The 17,219-nt window shown below is 36.8% G+C and overlaps 1 protein-coding gene across 8 annotated transcripts in view; it reads left to right on the forward strand.

The window, feature by feature from the left end:
* Nucleotides 1-17,219, forward strand: part of RAP1GDS1 (Rap1 GTPase-GDP dissociation stimulator 1) — a 148,718-nt gene that overhangs the window by 123,377 nt on the left and 8,122 nt on the right. For all 8 annotated transcript variants that reach the window (XR_015165692.1, XR_015165694.1, XR_015165693.1 and 5 more), the window contains 6 exons: nt 6,683-6,826; nt 7,291-7,422; nt 8,579-8,713; nt 9,929-10,054; nt 10,776-10,915; nt 12,828-12,954. Coding sequence is in view for 5 of the 8 variants with exons in the window: in XM_086406680.1 (XP_086262806.1) it covers nt 6,683-6,826; nt 7,291-7,422; nt 8,579-8,713; nt 9,929-10,054; nt 10,776-10,915; nt 12,828-12,954 (804 nt within the window). In the remaining 3 variants the exon portion in view is untranslated. The remainder of the gene's footprint in view (nt 1-6,682; nt 6,827-7,290; nt 7,423-8,578; nt 8,714-9,928; nt 10,055-10,775; nt 10,916-12,827; nt 12,955-17,219) is intronic.

Raw genomic sequence — 17,219 nt, forward strand, 5'->3', positions numbered from 1 at the left:
AATGGTGCTAGAGATGTACAAAATACAATTGGAGACACACATACAATCCCACTTTTTACTATGTTAAAAATTCATTTCAGATACATTATTGAACGTAAAAGTTGAAATAAGAAAGTTTGTCTTAAAACATGAGATAGGAGAATATCATCACAGGCTTGCATACAGAAAATTTTCTTATGTCACAAAAAGCTTAACTAAAAGGAAAAAATGATAAATTTGGTTATTTTAAAAATAAAAATTTGAGAAAAGCATGACAGTAGATGAGCTGATATTTACAACACATGTAACCAGCAGAGGGCTGATGTGTACAAAATATAGAAAAACACACCCAAATCATTAAGAAACATGTAGAAAATTCAGTGGTGAAAATGTGCAAATGATTTAAGAAAGCCCTTGACAAAAGATAAAATCCAAGTAGCTAATGAACACATGAAAATATGCTCAACTCATTAAAAATTAGGGAATGCAATATAAAACCACAATAAAATACCACTCTGTACTCACTGGGAAAAATGGTATTACCAAGTGTTGACGAAGTGTGGAACAGTGGAAACTCATTAAATGCTGATGGGACTATAAATTGGTACAATTTGGAGAACAGTATCTATGGAGTTAGAGATGCGTGTTCCCAGTGATCCAGAAATTCTGCTGTTAGGTGTATACCCAGAAACGTGTTCGTGTACACCAGGAGCCATTCCGGGAATGTCCATAACAGCATTGTTTATAATAATGAAATATTTAAACAACTTGCATCCACTAACAGTAGAATAACATGGAATATCCATATTATGGAAAAATACACAGTTACAGAAAGGAATGAAGATGAGATCAGATCAGATCAGTGGCTCAGTCATGTCAGACTTTTTGCGACCCCATGAATCACAGCACACCAGGCCTCCCTGTCCATCACCAACTCCCAGAGTTCACTGAGACTCACGCCCATCGAGTCAGTGATGCCATCCAGCCATCTCATCCTCTGTCGTCCCCTTCTCCTCTTGCCCCCAATCCCTCCCAGCATCAGAGTCTTTTCCAATGAGTCAACTCTTTGCATGAGGTGGCCAAAGTACTGGAGTTTCAGCTTTAGCATCATTCCTTCCGAAGAACACCCAGGACTGATCTCCTTCAGAATGGACTGGTTGGATCTCCTTGCAGTCCAAGGGACTCTCAAGAGTCTTCTCCAACACCACAGTTCAAAAGCATCAATTCTTCAGTGCTCAGCCTTCTTCACAGTCCAACTCTCACATCCATACATGACCACAGAAAAAACCATAGCCTTGACTAGACGGACCTTTGTTGGCAAAGTAATGTCTCTGCTTTTGAATATGCTATCTAGGTTGGCCATAACTTTCCTTCCAAGGAGTAAGCGTCTATTAATTTCATGGCTGCAGTCACCATCTGTAGTGATTTTGGAGCCCAGAAAAATAAAGTCTGACACTGTTTCCACTGTTTGCCCATCTATTTCCCGTGAAGTGATGGGACCAGATGCCATGATCTTCGTTTTCTGAATGTTGAGCTTTAAGCCAACTTTTTCACTCTCCACTTTCACTTTCATCAAGAGGCTCTTTAGTTCCTCTTCACTTTCTGCCATAAGGGTGGTGTCATCTGCATATCTGAGGTTATTGATATTTCTCCCGGCAATCTTGATTCCAGCTTGTGCTTCTTCCAGCCCAGCATTTCTCATGATGTACTCTGCATATAAGTTAAATAAACAGGGTGACAATGTACAGCCTTGACGTACTACTTTTCCTATTTGTTCCTGAAAAGGAGTACGTCAAGGCTGTATATTGGAACCAGTCTGTTGTTCCATGTCCAGTTCTAACTGTTGCTTCCTGACCTGCATACAGATTTCTCAAGAGGCAGATCAGGTGGTCTGGTATTCCCATCTCTTTCAGAATTTTCCACAGTTTATTGGGATCCACACAGTCAAAGGCTTTGGCATAGTCAATAAAGCAGAAATAAATGTTTTTCTGGAACTCTTTTGCTTTTTCCATGATCCAGCGGTGTTGGCAGTTTGATCTCTGGTCCCTCTGCCTTTTCTAAAACCAGCTTGAACATCTGAAAGTTCACGGTTCACATATTGCTGAAGCCTGGCTTGGAGAATTTTGAGCCATTACTTTACTAGCGTGTGAGATGAATGCAATTGTGTGGTATTTTGAGCATTCTTTGGCATTGCCTTCCTTTGGGATTGGAATGAAAACTGACCTTTTCTAGTCCTGTGGCTACTGCTGAGTTTTCCAAATTTGCTGGCATATTGAGTGCAGCACTTTCACAGCATCATCTTTCAGGATTTGGAATAGCTCAACTGGAATTCCATCACCTCCACTAGCTTTGTTCGTAGTGATGCTTTCTAAGGCCCACTTGACTTCACACTCCAGGATGTCTGGCTCTAGGCCAGTGATCACACCATCATGATTATCTGGGTCGTGAAAATCTTTTTTGTACAGTTCTTCTGTGTATTCTTGCCATCTCTTCTTAATATCTTCTGCTTCTGTTAGGTCCATACCATTTCTGTCCTTTATCGAGCCCATGTTTGCATGAAATGTTCCTTTGGTATCTCTGATTTTCTTGAAGAGATCCCTAGTCTTTGCCATTCTGTTGTTTTCCTCTATTTCTTTGCATTGATCGCTGAAGAAGGCTTTCTTATCTCTTCTTGCTATTCTTTGGAACTCTGCATTCAGATGTTTATATCTTTCCTTTTCTCCTTTGCTTTTTGCTTCTCTTCTTTTCACAGCTATTTGTAAGACCTCCCCAGACAGCCATTTTGCTTTTTTGCATTTCTTTTCCATGGGGATGGTCTTGATCCCTGTCTCCTGTACAATGTCACGAACCTCATTCCATAGTTCATCAGGCACTCTATCTATCAGATCTAGGCCCTTAAATCTATTTCTCACTTCCACTGTATAATCATAAGGGATTTGACTTAGGTCATACCTGAATGGTCTAGTGGTTTTCCCTACTCTCTTCAATTTAAGTCTGAATTTGGCAATAAGGAGTTCATGGTCTGAGCCACAGTCAGCTCCTGGTCTTGTTTTTGCTGATGGTATAGAGCTTCTCCATCTTTGGCTGCAAAGAATATAATCAATCTGATTTTGGAGTTGACCATCTGGTGATGTCCATGTATAGAGTCTTATCTTGTGTTGTTGGAAGAGGGTGTTTGTTATGACCAGTGCATTTTCCTGGCAAAACTCTATTAGTCTTTGCCCTGCTTCATTCCGTATTCCAAGGCCAAATTTGCCTATTACTCCAGGTGTTTCTTGACTCCTACTTTTGCATTCCAGTCCCCTATAATGAAAAGGACATCTTTTTTGGGTGTTAGTTCTAAAAGGTCTTGTAGGTCTTCATAGAACCATTCAATTTCAGCTTCTTCAGCATTACTGGTTGGGGCATAGACTTGGATCACTGCGATATTGAATGGTTTGCTTTGGAAATGAACAGAGATCATTTTGTCGTTTTTGAGATTGCATCCAAGTACTGCATTTCGGACTCTTTTGTTGACCATGGTGGCTACTCCATTTCTTCTAAGGGATTCTTGCCCGCAGTAGTAGATATAATGGTCATCTGAGTTAAATTCACCCATTCCAGTCCATTTCAGTTCGCTGATTCCTAGAATATCAACATTCACTCTTGCCATCTCTTGTTTGACCACTTCCAATTTGCCTTGATTCATGAACCTGACATTCCAGGTTCCTATGCAATATTGCTCTTTACAGCATCAGACCATCACCAGTCACATCCACAGCTGGGTATTCTTTTTGCTTTGGCTCCATCCCTTCATTCTTTCTGGAGTTATTTCTCCACTGATCTCCAGTAGCATATTGGGCACCTACTGACCTGGGGAGTTTCTCTTTCAGTATCCTATCATTTTGCCTTTTCATACTGTTCATGGGGTCCTCAAGGCAAGAATACTGAAGTGGTTTGCCGTTCCTTTCTCCAGTGGACCACATTCTGTCAGATCTCTCCACCATGACCCGCCCATCTTGGATTGCCCTATGGGCAATAGTGTAGATGAGCCCTATAAACATATTAAAAAGCCAGCACTGAAAAATATATGATTCCATTTATGTGAAGTTTAAAAAAAAGCTAAAATTAAGCTATAGTTTTTTAGGAATGATTATTTGGTGAAACTGTAAAAGTATGGATAAGTATGGATATGTATGGATATGGTTACCTTTAAAAATCAGGGTAGGGATTTGAAAGGGATGGATATGTGACAGGAAAAAGTCACAGGGGTTTCTCAGGTTCTTGGTAATGGATTTATTGATTTAGGTGATAGTTCTGTGGTTATTTAATGTATTTAATAATAATAGTTGATCAAGTGTAACGTAAGGACTTCCTTGATAGCTCAGTTGGTAAGAATCCACCTGCAATGCAGAAGAAGACCCTGGTTCGATTCCTGGGTTGGAAAGATCCGCTGCAGAAGGGATAGGCTACCCACTCCAGTATTCTTGGGCTTCCCTTGTGGCTCAGTTGGTGAAGAATCCACCTGCAATGTGGGAGACCTGGGTTTGATCCCTGGGTTGGGAAGATCCCCTGGAGAAGGGAAAGGCTACCCACTCCAGTATTCTGGCCTAGAGAATTCCGTGGGCTGTATAGTCCATGGGGTCACAAAGAGTCAGACATAGCTGAGCAACTTTCACACTTAAGCATAACATATATTTATGCACTTTGTTGAATTTGTGGGATTTTTCCACCCCTTAGAAAAGATTTTTAAATATACATTCATACAGATATACGCATGCATATATATATAAACCATGATACATAAATGGTAGTGATATAAGTAGATGTCCTTGGGCAGAATGGTACTGTAAAAGTGTGCTAGGCTGTCTTCTTTGGCAGCATGCCTTGCTAATCCTTTTTAATAAGGCATTTTAAGCATCCCGTATATATATGTGATTACAGTTAAACTGTGAGAAGAAAGATCTCATAGTTTAACCTTAGCACATGTTATGTTTTCTGCCTTCCTTTGATCTTATGGGAGAAATTTATTTTTCATCTCATTTGGTGGTTTGGCCAAATAGGAAATTTTCATTGCGACCTTCAGGTAGTTTTATGCCAGAGAACGACCTGTAATCTTCCTTGTAGTATTTCATAATAACTGTTTTTATTTATTTGTTTTGTTCTCCACTATCTTCACTTGTGTTTTATAACTGTGAAGTGGACTGAATGATAACTTTGAACATTTGTGTCTGGACTGTCCTTAGCATATCATCCTTGGTTTTCCTTGTATGCAAAGGAGAGTGATTCCAACATTTAAACTGGGATTTCTATAATTCAAGGTTTTTTGTATTTTTTAAGGCTTTTTCGTCATGGCTTTCAGTTCTAGTCACCACATATTTCTAGTTCTGTCATTCTGTAACCAAGGAAACGCCCTACTTTCAGCATGGCACAGCGCAAGTATACCTTTAAAAAAAATATTCCAGGTTGAATATTCTGTGTATTCTGAAATAATATGCCAAAGAAGATCAGTGGTCCTAGTGATAGGGAAAAAAGGGCCGAATTTTTATACATTAAAATGGTCTGAAAGAAAAAGTCTTAAGTTTGGGGAAAAAAAAAGGTCTGTTTCTCCCAAATAACAAGCTTACACTATAGATATAGCCCTTGCTATAGATATATGCATATACAGCTTAGAGAAACTGAAGACTAAAATAAAATCCAACTAAAAAATAAAATTTAAGTTTGAAAATATATGTGTAGCTAATGTATTTCTAAGGTCAGTTGTTATCTTAAGCAGTATCAAATATACCCAAAATATTTAAGTAGACCAATTTAGGTTAAAACACAAGGATGAATGAAGTATATACAATATCTGCTGAATTGGGGGAGTCAGATATGAATGTGAATGTAAAATCTTCAGTGAAATATGTTCTATAATGAAAGAATATTTAAGATATTAGGAGTATAAACAATGTTGATTCCATAGACAAATATAGTTTGCTATGAAGATAGTGTTTTAAAATACAATTGGGATGTAAAATCTGTCTAAAATTCCTTAGTTATCCATCAAAAAATTTCAAAGTTATTTTTCTTTCCACTTTTATTATGAAAATTGAAGAACCTATTCAAACATAGGGCAACTATAATATAATGAACCACGTTCCCACCACTTGAGGAAGCTTCAAATTAATGAAGACCTGAAGCTCTTTTTTAAAACATGACTTTTCAAAGTTCAGAAAGTTACAAATTAACTGCCCTAGAAAAATAACAATGTACAAATATGAATTCAAATATGCATACTTTGTGATATACTTTGAAATTTACTAACACCTCTTTTTCAGTATCTTGGTATTCAAACTCCATTAGTGGGTATATTTTAACTATATCATCTGTGTATGTTTTATTTTAAACAGTGTGGGATATTTTATAGTGTTGCCTTTTAAATGTGAGTATAATCTCTAGAATAACAGTGGATATTACTTGCCTTCAGAGCTGAGAATCAATTTGTTTAGGTGCTGCCAAACATTGTAAAAAGTGACATAATATCAAATGGAAAGATGAAATAAAGCTCTTGTGTATTTAAGCTGCACTGTCTGATACTTCCTTTCGAAACTCATATCTTCAGAGGAGTATTATCTAAATCATGTACTTTCTTGGTGTCTTATAATTCTTAACAATAAATTGCTTATACCAGAACTCTTATTTTATCTTAAATTTTGGTTATTTTGTTCACATTATTCTTTAGATGCTATTAAACTACAGCTCGTTGAATCAGGCCTGGTAGAATGTCTACTGGAGATTGTTCAGCAGAAAGTGGATAGTGACAAAGAGGAGGATATCGCTGAGCTCAAAACCGCTTCGGATCTAATGGTTTTATTACTTCTTGGAGGTGAGTTGTAATTTATGCCAATAAAAGAACATGACTGTCAGATTTTTAAAATTTTATTGTCTCTTTTATAAATACTTCATTAGGCATTTTCTCTTATTTTCCTGTCACATTTAATCTTGTTGATGTAATGATTTTGAAACACATCATAAAGAGAACTAGAGATAATGAACCTGGACAGGAGGAGTCTTTACTATCTTACAACAGTATTTAAAGAGCTGTCTTTAGAAGAGACAGCTATGATGCCAAAGGTCTAAAAGCTAGGTGGCTACCTGGGATTTAGAATAGAAAAATTCTAAACCCTTTTGTCCAGTCTCTACTAAAAGTTTATTACAAAAAGAGCTATTACTTCTCCCTTTATGAATTGTGGATTGTGAAGTATATGATTTCCCAGTTGGGTATTCAGCTAAGAATATGGACGTGTCACTCCTAAGTATTTCCCTTGAATCTGCTTCATTTATCTCTAGATGAATCCATGCAGAAATTGTTTGAAGGAGGAAAAGGTAATGTGTTTCAAAGGGTACTATCTTGGATTCCATCAAATAACCACCAGCTACAGCTTGCTGGAGCATTGGCAATTGCAAATTTTGCCAGAAATGGTAAGCATATTTGTTCATTCTTATTAAATCAGACTTTCTATATTTTAGAATTATGCTTTGCCATAACATGTACTAAACCTAGAACTGTTCAGAAGCATATACAGAATCTGTGTGTACTACTACCTTAATTTTTCCGAAATCTGAAATACTAATAGCGACTTGCCCAACAAATTACATGTTTTATGCACTTCAACTAAGAGCTGATAGTTTAAAGATAATGAACAGTGACTTTGAAGTCCTTCTTTTTGAATACTCTACACTTCAGAGATGAATAAACTTTAGTCCTGTGCTAATATACTTCTGATCTAGGAGGATATGCTCTTTGGATTTAGATTTAATCTTGGATTTAATAATCTGAGTATTCATTATTGTGCCTCAGTTTATACTCTAATGTGTGCAAAACTTAAGTGTGGGTGATCTACTGGTTTAGGCTGGAATAATACTTCAGAAGCACCAGGCCTTCATGTGTATTTCTGAAGTCTGATACTTCTGCTGTTCATTCTAGAAACTTATTCTTATACTGTGTCTAGGAAATATGAGTTACTTTTATTTTTAATTTGAGTATTAACTCTTGTTATAGCATGTTTTAATAATGACTTATTCCATTTTCCCTTCTGTCTTTTTGGGGACCATCATCAGCTCCTTAATAATGAAAATAAGACTTGCAAAATATTGATAATTCATGAAGCTAAATGGGGGTTAAATAGTAATTCATTATAATATTCTGTTTTATAAATGTTTCAGAAATTCTTCTTTAAAAATAATTTAAATATCAACCATGATAACAAAATGTAGAGTACTGTTACTGTAACATTGGCAGAACACTGGCATACTTCATTATAAATGGAAACAATTGGGGGACACGATAAGCACGTGGTTTCTACCTACTCATCTTCTGACATACTGTCAGGATCTCAGCTAGAGATTTTTGGGGCCAATTTTAAAAATGTTATCTATTTTAAGAATCTTAGAATCAGACTTCTCACTCAGTAAACAAACAAAAATCTCATAAATCTGATGTGAGAAAGAGATGGAATTCTTTTTATTTTTCTGTAGCTTCATTTTCCTTAATGTAGATAATGGGCTGGCATGAGTATTACAAAATATTTATAAATATTTGTAAAGAGGGGAAAAAATGTTTTCTGTTGCTATTTAGATGGAAATTGTATCCATATGGTAGACAATGGAATTGTAGAAAAACTTATGGATTTATTGGACAGACATGTAGAAGACGGAAACGTAACTGTTCAGCATGCAGCACTAAGTGCCCTCAGAAACCTAGCCATCCCAGGTAAGTCTTAAGAATGGGAGCCAACTGTGTGAGAGAAAACCTGTTGTTTCGGAAAGATATTTACTTTATGTGGTTTGTGGACCTACCCTGACCAAGAAAAGAAAAATTCATAGTCTTCAGATTGCTTACATTTTTCTTACTCATAAATGGAGATTATATGTTAAAGAAGTTTTTGAGACTACACAATACACAAGCACAATCTTCCTTTTTCAGATTCAAATAGTCTATTACGTTTTGTGAACTCCCAGATTTTCATCATACTGTATAGTTAAGATTTTTAAAGCATCTTCAGTTAAGGTAAGATAATGGTATCAATTCATAGAATCCCCTAAAGATGATTTTTAAGAATTTTTTTTCCCTACAAGCAGACGTGAAATGTTTTCCTTTTGAACTTTTTGTATTGGGCTATCGCCAATTAGCAATGTTGTGCTGGTTTCAGGTGAACAGGAAAGGGACTCAGCCATACATATACATGTAGCCATTCTCCCCCAAAGCCCGCTCACACCCAAGCTGCCACATAACATTGAGCAGAGTTCCATGTGCTGTACAGTAGGTCCTTGTTGGTTATCCATTTTAAATATAGCAGTGGGTACAGACATACAGTTTTTTTTTTAACTAGCCTTAATGTGCCTTTTTGGATTACTAGTCTTTCAAAATAACATTATCATGGGAAATAATACAGGATATAGTTAAAACTATCCTGTTATTCTACTTTCTAATGGTAAATTTCTGGTTAGGTAAAAATAGTGTAACATGAAAATGCAATCTATATAAAATAAATTTGTTTCATGTAGCAGATTAAGATTGCTTATTAATGTCTTTAATATCTATATTAGCACACTTGGGTCAAGGATAGAGACATTAAAAAGAGACATTTATTAAAGTTGAGGAATCATGCTTTTTGTAAATATGAAGGCAACATTGTCAGATTTCCTTTACAAATTATTAGTTTTTTTAATTAGATTTTAAAAGCCAGTAAATGTGATTTTGTATGTTGTGCTTCTGTAGACAGAGGATATTTATCCCCCAGGCCTCTCATTCCCAATCCCATTCTTAAAGTTAATAGAAAAGTAATACGACTGTTTTTAGGTAGAAGAATGTAACATGGAGCCTTAAAGCTAATAAGACACTCAAAAATTATATTGAATGATTATCATCAAAAATGCTAACATAATTTTAACCAGTCTCTCTCTCCCTCCCTCCCCCCCCCCCCAGTTGTAAATAAAGCAAAGATGTTATCAGCTGGAGTCACGGAGGCAGTTTTGAAATTCCTTAAATCTGAAATGCCCCCGGTTCAGTTCAAACTCTTGGGAACATTAAGAATGTTAATAGATGCACAAGGTAAGAGAAATTCTTGCCTAAGGTGTATGTTTTGTATGAAAAAAGGCCTGTTTTTAGCTTTCAGAATTAATGTAATCATAGAGATAAGTAGCAAATAAAAGGCAAAAGAGATTGGTTTTAGATCCCCATTAATTAATTTCTATGGTGGTTATAATCGACTTTAAATGGAAATTATATTGCACTTCTCTTCATTTGTAGGTATAATCTAGGTTTTAGATTGATTTATTAACAGTTCTCGGAGGAATTTTTATGTTTTGGCATTTTCTATACTGATTTTACTTTGTCTTCAAAATCATTGTTTCAATACAGTCAAAAAATTTTTAAATTTGTTTTACAAACAGGGAGATCATGTTTCTGTTTACAGAAACAATAATGAAAACTAATCCTTGGAATGAGTTAAATTCTAAACTTTTTGTATATTGATTCCTTAGAGTACTGCTGAAAACTCTTTGGTACAGTTTTCCAGAGTACTAACAGACTACCAGGCTGAGCCAAAAGAGTATAAAGTTATTTCATTTTTATATAAAAGTCCATAACTCTTTATAAAAAATCTCAATAATCCATTAGATACAGAGTATTTTGTAGTTCTTATTTAACAAAATTGTTGTGTTCTGGTTTTTAGACCTGTAATTTCCTTTACACTCTAAAATCTTTAACTAGCTGTTTTAGTTGATGGCCTATTAGTGATTCATTCCTTTGTGGTTTGCCTTCTTTCCTGTAGCAGAAGCTGCTGAACAACTGGGAAAAAATGTTAAATTAGTGGAACGTTTGGTGGAGTGGTGTGAAGCCAAAGATCATGCTGGTGTGATGGGAGAGTCAAACAGACTGCTCTCTGCCCTCATACGACACAGTAAATCAAAAGTAAGTCTGAGGAAACCATTCATTTATTTATGAAACAGATTAAAAGAAGATGGCAAGAAAAAAATCTTAAAGGTACCCCTTGTCTTGAGTAAATCTCCTTCATATAAATAATTGACTTCACGACAGTAGCTATTCCAGCTGGTTGGTCACAGGAATGTTCCTCCCCATCACATGCGATCTCTTGGTATCTTTCCCTGGAGCAAAAACAGCTGGTAACTTGGCCCTTCCTACCACCTGTCTCACCTAGAGCAGCCTGAAAGCCCATCCATTTCATTGACACCAGTACAGGACCAAGTGTATTGTTGACGAGATGGAAAGTTTTGAGAAAGAATAGCAAAATGAACTCCTGTGGTCCTCCTTTTACCTCTTGTCCATCATAACTGTGCTCTGTCGGGCCCAGAGACAGTCACCAAAGGGGAAGAGAAGTGGGCATTAAGATGAACTATGTGCCAGCTTGATTCTGTAGAGAATTAAGGCGCTCCCAAAGGATTTTAAGCAGCAGGGTGCCATTATTTGGTTTTCCTAGAAAGATGACTCTACAGCTTATTTACTAGGAGCAAGGAAAACAAAGCTATTTCTAAAATATACATGAGTGATGATGAAGGGCCGAACTAAGGATTTGGGTTGAGTAATTTGAAATTGCTGATATTCAACCATTTTGACACAAAGAAATAAATAGCATATAGTTCAGCCTAATAGAAGCAGTGAGGATGGAAAAGAAGAGAAGGATTTGAGAACGATGTGGGTGGTAGAATTGATAGAATTCAACATTGGGGTCAAAGGAGGAGGAGGTTTTAGAGATAATTCCATATTTGGGGCTTAGGACCAGGTGGGGTCATCATGTCATTCATCAAAATGAGACTATGGGAAGAACTGACATTCCAACTAACTTGCTTATTCCCAAATCACTCTTCTGTCCTTTTTGGAGTCTTTACCCTAATTCTTTGCTCCATTCCATGAGGTCTCTTACCAGTGGTTTCGTTTAGGCAAACCATAATTCTGTTAACTAGATTAAATCAGACAGACATGTTTTGGCATCTGAATCTGGAACTCTCAAATAAATTCCTGTTACATGTGGCGGTTAGGCCAACAAAGACTTGAGTTTGAAGGCAACAAAACCCTAAGTGAGATGAAGACAAAAGTGAGTACTGGAAATAAGTGTAGCCATTTCTTTTCGTCTAGCCTTTGCTGTATACTTTTATGTGTGCTTTTCATGTAATAATTTTGTATAACAAAAACCTGTGAGATATACACTTACATTATCTCAAGTGAAATCTCTGAGGTGCAGAGAGCTTTTGTAATTTGCTGAAAGTCAGTGAGATTTATTGAGTCTGGAGCCCACTGCCACTGGGAAGGACAGAGTTGTAGTTACGATGAGAAATGAGGGAGACAGAATTTTGGTTTAAGTTCTCCTCAAGTCCTGTTGTATGTAATCTTTGTCAGATACAGCAAAGGTTTTAAGACTACATAGATACATGCATACATACATACATAAAAAGCTTCATCACCTGGTTCATCTGAAAAGCAGCCACCTGGTATTATATTAATAATAAAAATTTGAAAGGAGGAACTTTTCATTATTATTATTCCAAGATTTATTCTGTTTTGTTGATCTCATGGTAGGTGAACATTTGGTCAGTGGCGCTTTTGTTTGTTAGCTTCTGGAACTCTCTTCCTTGATATGAACTGCAGTGGTCTTTTTTGCTTAGGTAATTTAAGTTGTCATCTTTTGATGAATTTATTTAAAGCTAAAAGCCTTTTCCTTCTCTTCTGTGAAGAAAAAAAATTATGGTTAAATGTAATGATTCATAGGGACACTGTCAGAAAACCACTCAACAGTGAATTGACTGATTGTAATGCAGTTTATGTTTAAAATTAAAGTTTATAATTTCATGATACTTATTTATTGTAGGATGTAATTAAAACCATTGTACAAAGTGGTGGCATCAAGCATCTAGTTACCATGGCAACTAGTGAACATGTAATAATGCAGAATGAAGCCCTTGTTGCTTTGGCACTAATAGCAGCTTTAGAATTGGGTAAGTACCCCAGTGACAAACTTATTTTCTCCTATTTTTCTCTTGGATGAAAGGAAGCACAGGAGTGGAATAGAAGTCAGACAAAACCTTTGACTAGAAGCATTTTGCCAGTGTGTCTATACTATATCTGAGTATATGGAAATCATGCTCTATAGATGTCACCATAGATGTCCCTTAGGGTTGTCCTTCTGGTAACATTTGTAAGGCAATGCTTTAATGTTAGTTTGACTCTTAAATGATATCTCAAATTTTAGACACTTAGGGAATTTCAGCAGGCCTCATGGAAAAATGAAACAATATTTAGAATACAGTAGCAAGCTTAGAGTTTGCTACTCTTCCAGCCACTGAGATTCTCTTCTGTCTGTGCTGCTGATTCTGTCTCTTGCTGGTCTCCTGTCGCCATGGTTTCTGTTGCTTTATAGCATCACCTTCGTTCTAAATTCCCACCTTTTATGTCGCTCTTCTGTGTATGTACACTCAGAATCCCCCCAAAGCAGAGTCTGAATGCTTCAGTTAGTCTCTTCATGGCAGTATCCCTGTTACTCAGAATTCTTCACGAAAAGCCCACTCATAGACAAATAGTTTATGGGAGGCAACTTTGTGTCAGGAACCCAGCTCTGATACATAGTCAGCTGGAGACAATGGAAGTCACACGGCCTGAGGTAAGACCTGAAGCTGCCTTACACGAAGGAGGCCTGTAGACTTGGTAGACATGTCCTGTTCCGTTCAGAAATACTCTGGTAAATACTGTTAACTGATCACTTCAGTTCTAAGTGATGATTTATGTCCATAACTCTCACTGTGGGGAATTCTCACTCTCACCAACCATTATCCCAGGAAGGAGAAGCCAAAAGATAAAAATGGTATATCTTCCTCTAGTGTCAGATTTACTCAGATTTCAGGTATGAGAGATTTGAATTTGTTTGTCCTCTTAACAGGTTATAAACTTTAAAACCATATATAATTTTTTTTTAAAAATCATAGGATATAAACGTTTCTTGAATTTTAAAGCTAGAAAAGACTTCAAGCTTCCCAGGTGGCCCAGTGGTAAAGAATCCACCTGCCAAAGGAGGAGATGCAAGAGATGTGGGTTCCATCCCTGGGTTGGGAAGATCCCCTGGAGGAGGACATGGTAACCAGCTCCAGTATTCTAGCCTGGAAAATTCCACGGACAGAGGAGCCTGGGGGCTACGGTCCATGGGGTCGCAAAGAATCAGACACTACTAAGCACGCACACATACACAAGACTTGAGGAAGATGATGTGACTTTGGTCACTTCAGTTAAAGATGCTGTGGAGGTCAGTTTGAGTCCTCGCCTAGCCTATGATTTCCTCCATGGGTAGGGGAGATTACTTCATCAGAAACTATGAGGAAGAGGTGAGAATTGATAAGGACACTGAATGCCAAACAGAGTTCACGACTTGATTTTGTAAAATGGCTTACAGTGATGAAGCTATTTTAGAAGATCCTTGACCTACCAACCTGGGGTGAATCTGGTCTTGTGCCCTTCATAACTAGTATCTTCTAAATAGGCTTTAATTTTGCCTTCTTCTCAATAACTCATTATCACCTAGTGTTTCCTAGGCTCCTTGAGCCTAAGATTTAAAAATAAGGCCATACTACCTTTTTAATATACAACACACTTTGAAAACCATATTTTTCCAAACCTGTATCCTTTCAGGTTTTTAGATACTATTAAGGAATTATAAAATTTTTGTATGATAATAGTATTAAAGCAACATTTTAAAGAGTCCTTTTTTTTTGTTTGTTTATGGTAATTGTAAATTCACATGCAGTTAAAAGAAATAATAAAGATGCCTTTACAGTTTGCCCAGTTTTGCCCAGTGGTAACATTTTGCAAACCTAGTATTACATCCCAACCCCTGATAAAATTTACCTCTAGTTCAGACTTCCCCAGTTTTACTTGTATGCAATTTCTGTTAAATTCAGTTTGATCACCTGTGTAGGTATATCTGAACAGTTCTAACTCCACAAGGATCCTCCATTCATAACAACACCCACCTGCCTCCTTACCCTCCTAATCCCTGGAAACCACTAACCGACCCTTCATTTCTAAATTTTTTTTTCATTTCAGAAATGTATATGGAATCATATAGTATATGACCTTTTGAAATTGGCTTTTTTTCATCAGCGTAATTTCCTAAAGAGTCATTAATTTGTGTGTCTATAGTTTATTCCTTCTCATTACTGAATAGTCTTTTATGATTTGTATGTACCACGACTTGTTTAACCATTCACCTATTGAAGGCCATATGGGCTGATTCTACTTTGGGACTTTTAAAAATAATGCTGCAAAGAACATTCATGTATAGAATTTTATGTGAATACAAAATTTCATTTTTCTGGATAAATGCCTAGGAGTTATAACTGCTAGGTTGTATGGTAACTACGTTTGATTTTTTAAGAAATAACAAACTGTTTTCCAGAGTGGCTCTGGAAAACATTACATTCCTGCCAGCACTGTATAACTGACCTAGTTTTCTCTTTACCCTCACCAATATTTAATATTATCCCTAATTTTTAAAATTTTAGTCAATCTGAGCAATATGTCGTGATACCTCATGTAGTTTTAATTTCCACTTTTCTAAAGACTACCGATTTTGAACATCTTTATGTACTTTTCCATCTTATATATTCCTTGGTGAAATGCCTGTGTCTTTTGCTTATTTTCTAATCTTTTTTTAAACTGTTGAGGATTTTAAGCTTTTAAGGATTATTTGTGTCCTGAAAGTCCTGTCATTTTGCATTTAAGTCTGGGGTCTTTTTTAGTTAATACCTGTATAAAATGTGAGGCTTGGGTCAGGGTTTCTTTTTTTTTCCCTGCCTATGGATCTGCTTGCCCCAGCACCTTTTGTTGAAAAGGCTGTCTTTCCTCCTCTGAATTGATTTTGTCAGAAATCAGTGGAGCATACTCCTGTGGGTCTGCTTCCAGGGTCTTCTTCCAGTTCCTTTGTCCTGTGTGTCTGTCTCTCCACCAACACCACGCTGTCTTGATAACTGTACCTATGCAGTGATCCTCATATCAAGTAGAGGAATTCCTCCCATTTTATTCTTTATCAAGACTGTTTACCTCTTTTAGGATCTGTGGTTTCCCACACAGATTTTAGTATAAGCTTACCTGTTTTCTCTAGAAAATCCTATTGGGATTTTGATAGGAATTGCAGGGTACCGTTCTCTTAAAGATACATTCTAGACTACATATAGAGGAAATTATGTGACTATAGGATTTGCTCCAAAATACCTTGGGGTGGGTGAGATAAGAAGAGAGATAGAGGATACACAATTGGCCATGATAATTTTTTTTTAATTTTTTTTTTTAACACCAAAAACATTTTGTATTGGGGTATAACTGATTAACAAAGTTGTGATAGTCTCAGGTGAACAGGGAGGGGACTCAGCCATACATATACGTGTATTCATTGTCCCCCAAATCCCCCTCATATCCAGGCTGGCACATAACATTGAGCAGAGTTCCATGTGCCTTAGAATAGGTCCTTATTGGTTATCCATTTTAAATATCGCAGTGTGTACATGACCTTCGCAAAGTTCTTAACTATCCCTTCCCCCTGGCAACCATGAGTTTGTTTTCTAAGTCTGTGAGTCTCTTTCTGTTTTGTAAGTAAATTCATTTGTATCATTTTGTTTTAGGTTCCACATAAAGGGATGTCATAGGATATTTCTCCTTCTCTGTCTGACTTACTTCACTCAGTATGGCACTCTCTAGGTCCATCCATGTTGCTACAAATGGCCTTATTTCTTTCCTTTTAATGGCAGGGTAATATTCCGTTGTGTGTGTGTATATATACACACCGCATCTTCTTTATCCATTCCTCTGTTGATGGACATTTAGGTTGTTTCCATGTCTTGGCTATTGTAAACAGTGCTGCAAAGAACGTTGGGGGGCATGTGTCTTTTTGGGCCATGCTTTTGTCTGGATATATGCCCAGGAGTGGGATTGCAGGGTCATAGGGTAGTTTTATTTTTAGTTTTTTTTAAGGAACCTCCATACTGTTCTCCATAGTGGCTCTATCGATTTACATTCCCACCAACAGTCCAGGAGGGTTCCCTGCTCTCCCCACCCTCTCCAGCATTTGTTGTTTGTGGATTTTTTGATGGCAGCCATTCTGACAGGTGTGAGGTGATATCTCACTGTAGTTTTGATTCCCATTTCTCTAATAACTAGCGATGTTGAACATCTTTTCATGTGCCTATTTGGTCATGATAATTTTTGAAGATGGTGACAG

The sequence above is a fragment of the Bos grunniens genome, chromosome 6 (assembly GCF_055505025.1).
Source record: "Bos grunniens cultivar Pamir isolate PY7600 chromosome 6, Bosgru_T2T1.0, whole genome shotgun sequence".
Lineage (NCBI taxonomy): Eukaryota > Metazoa > Chordata > Mammalia > Artiodactyla > Bovidae > Bos > Bos grunniens.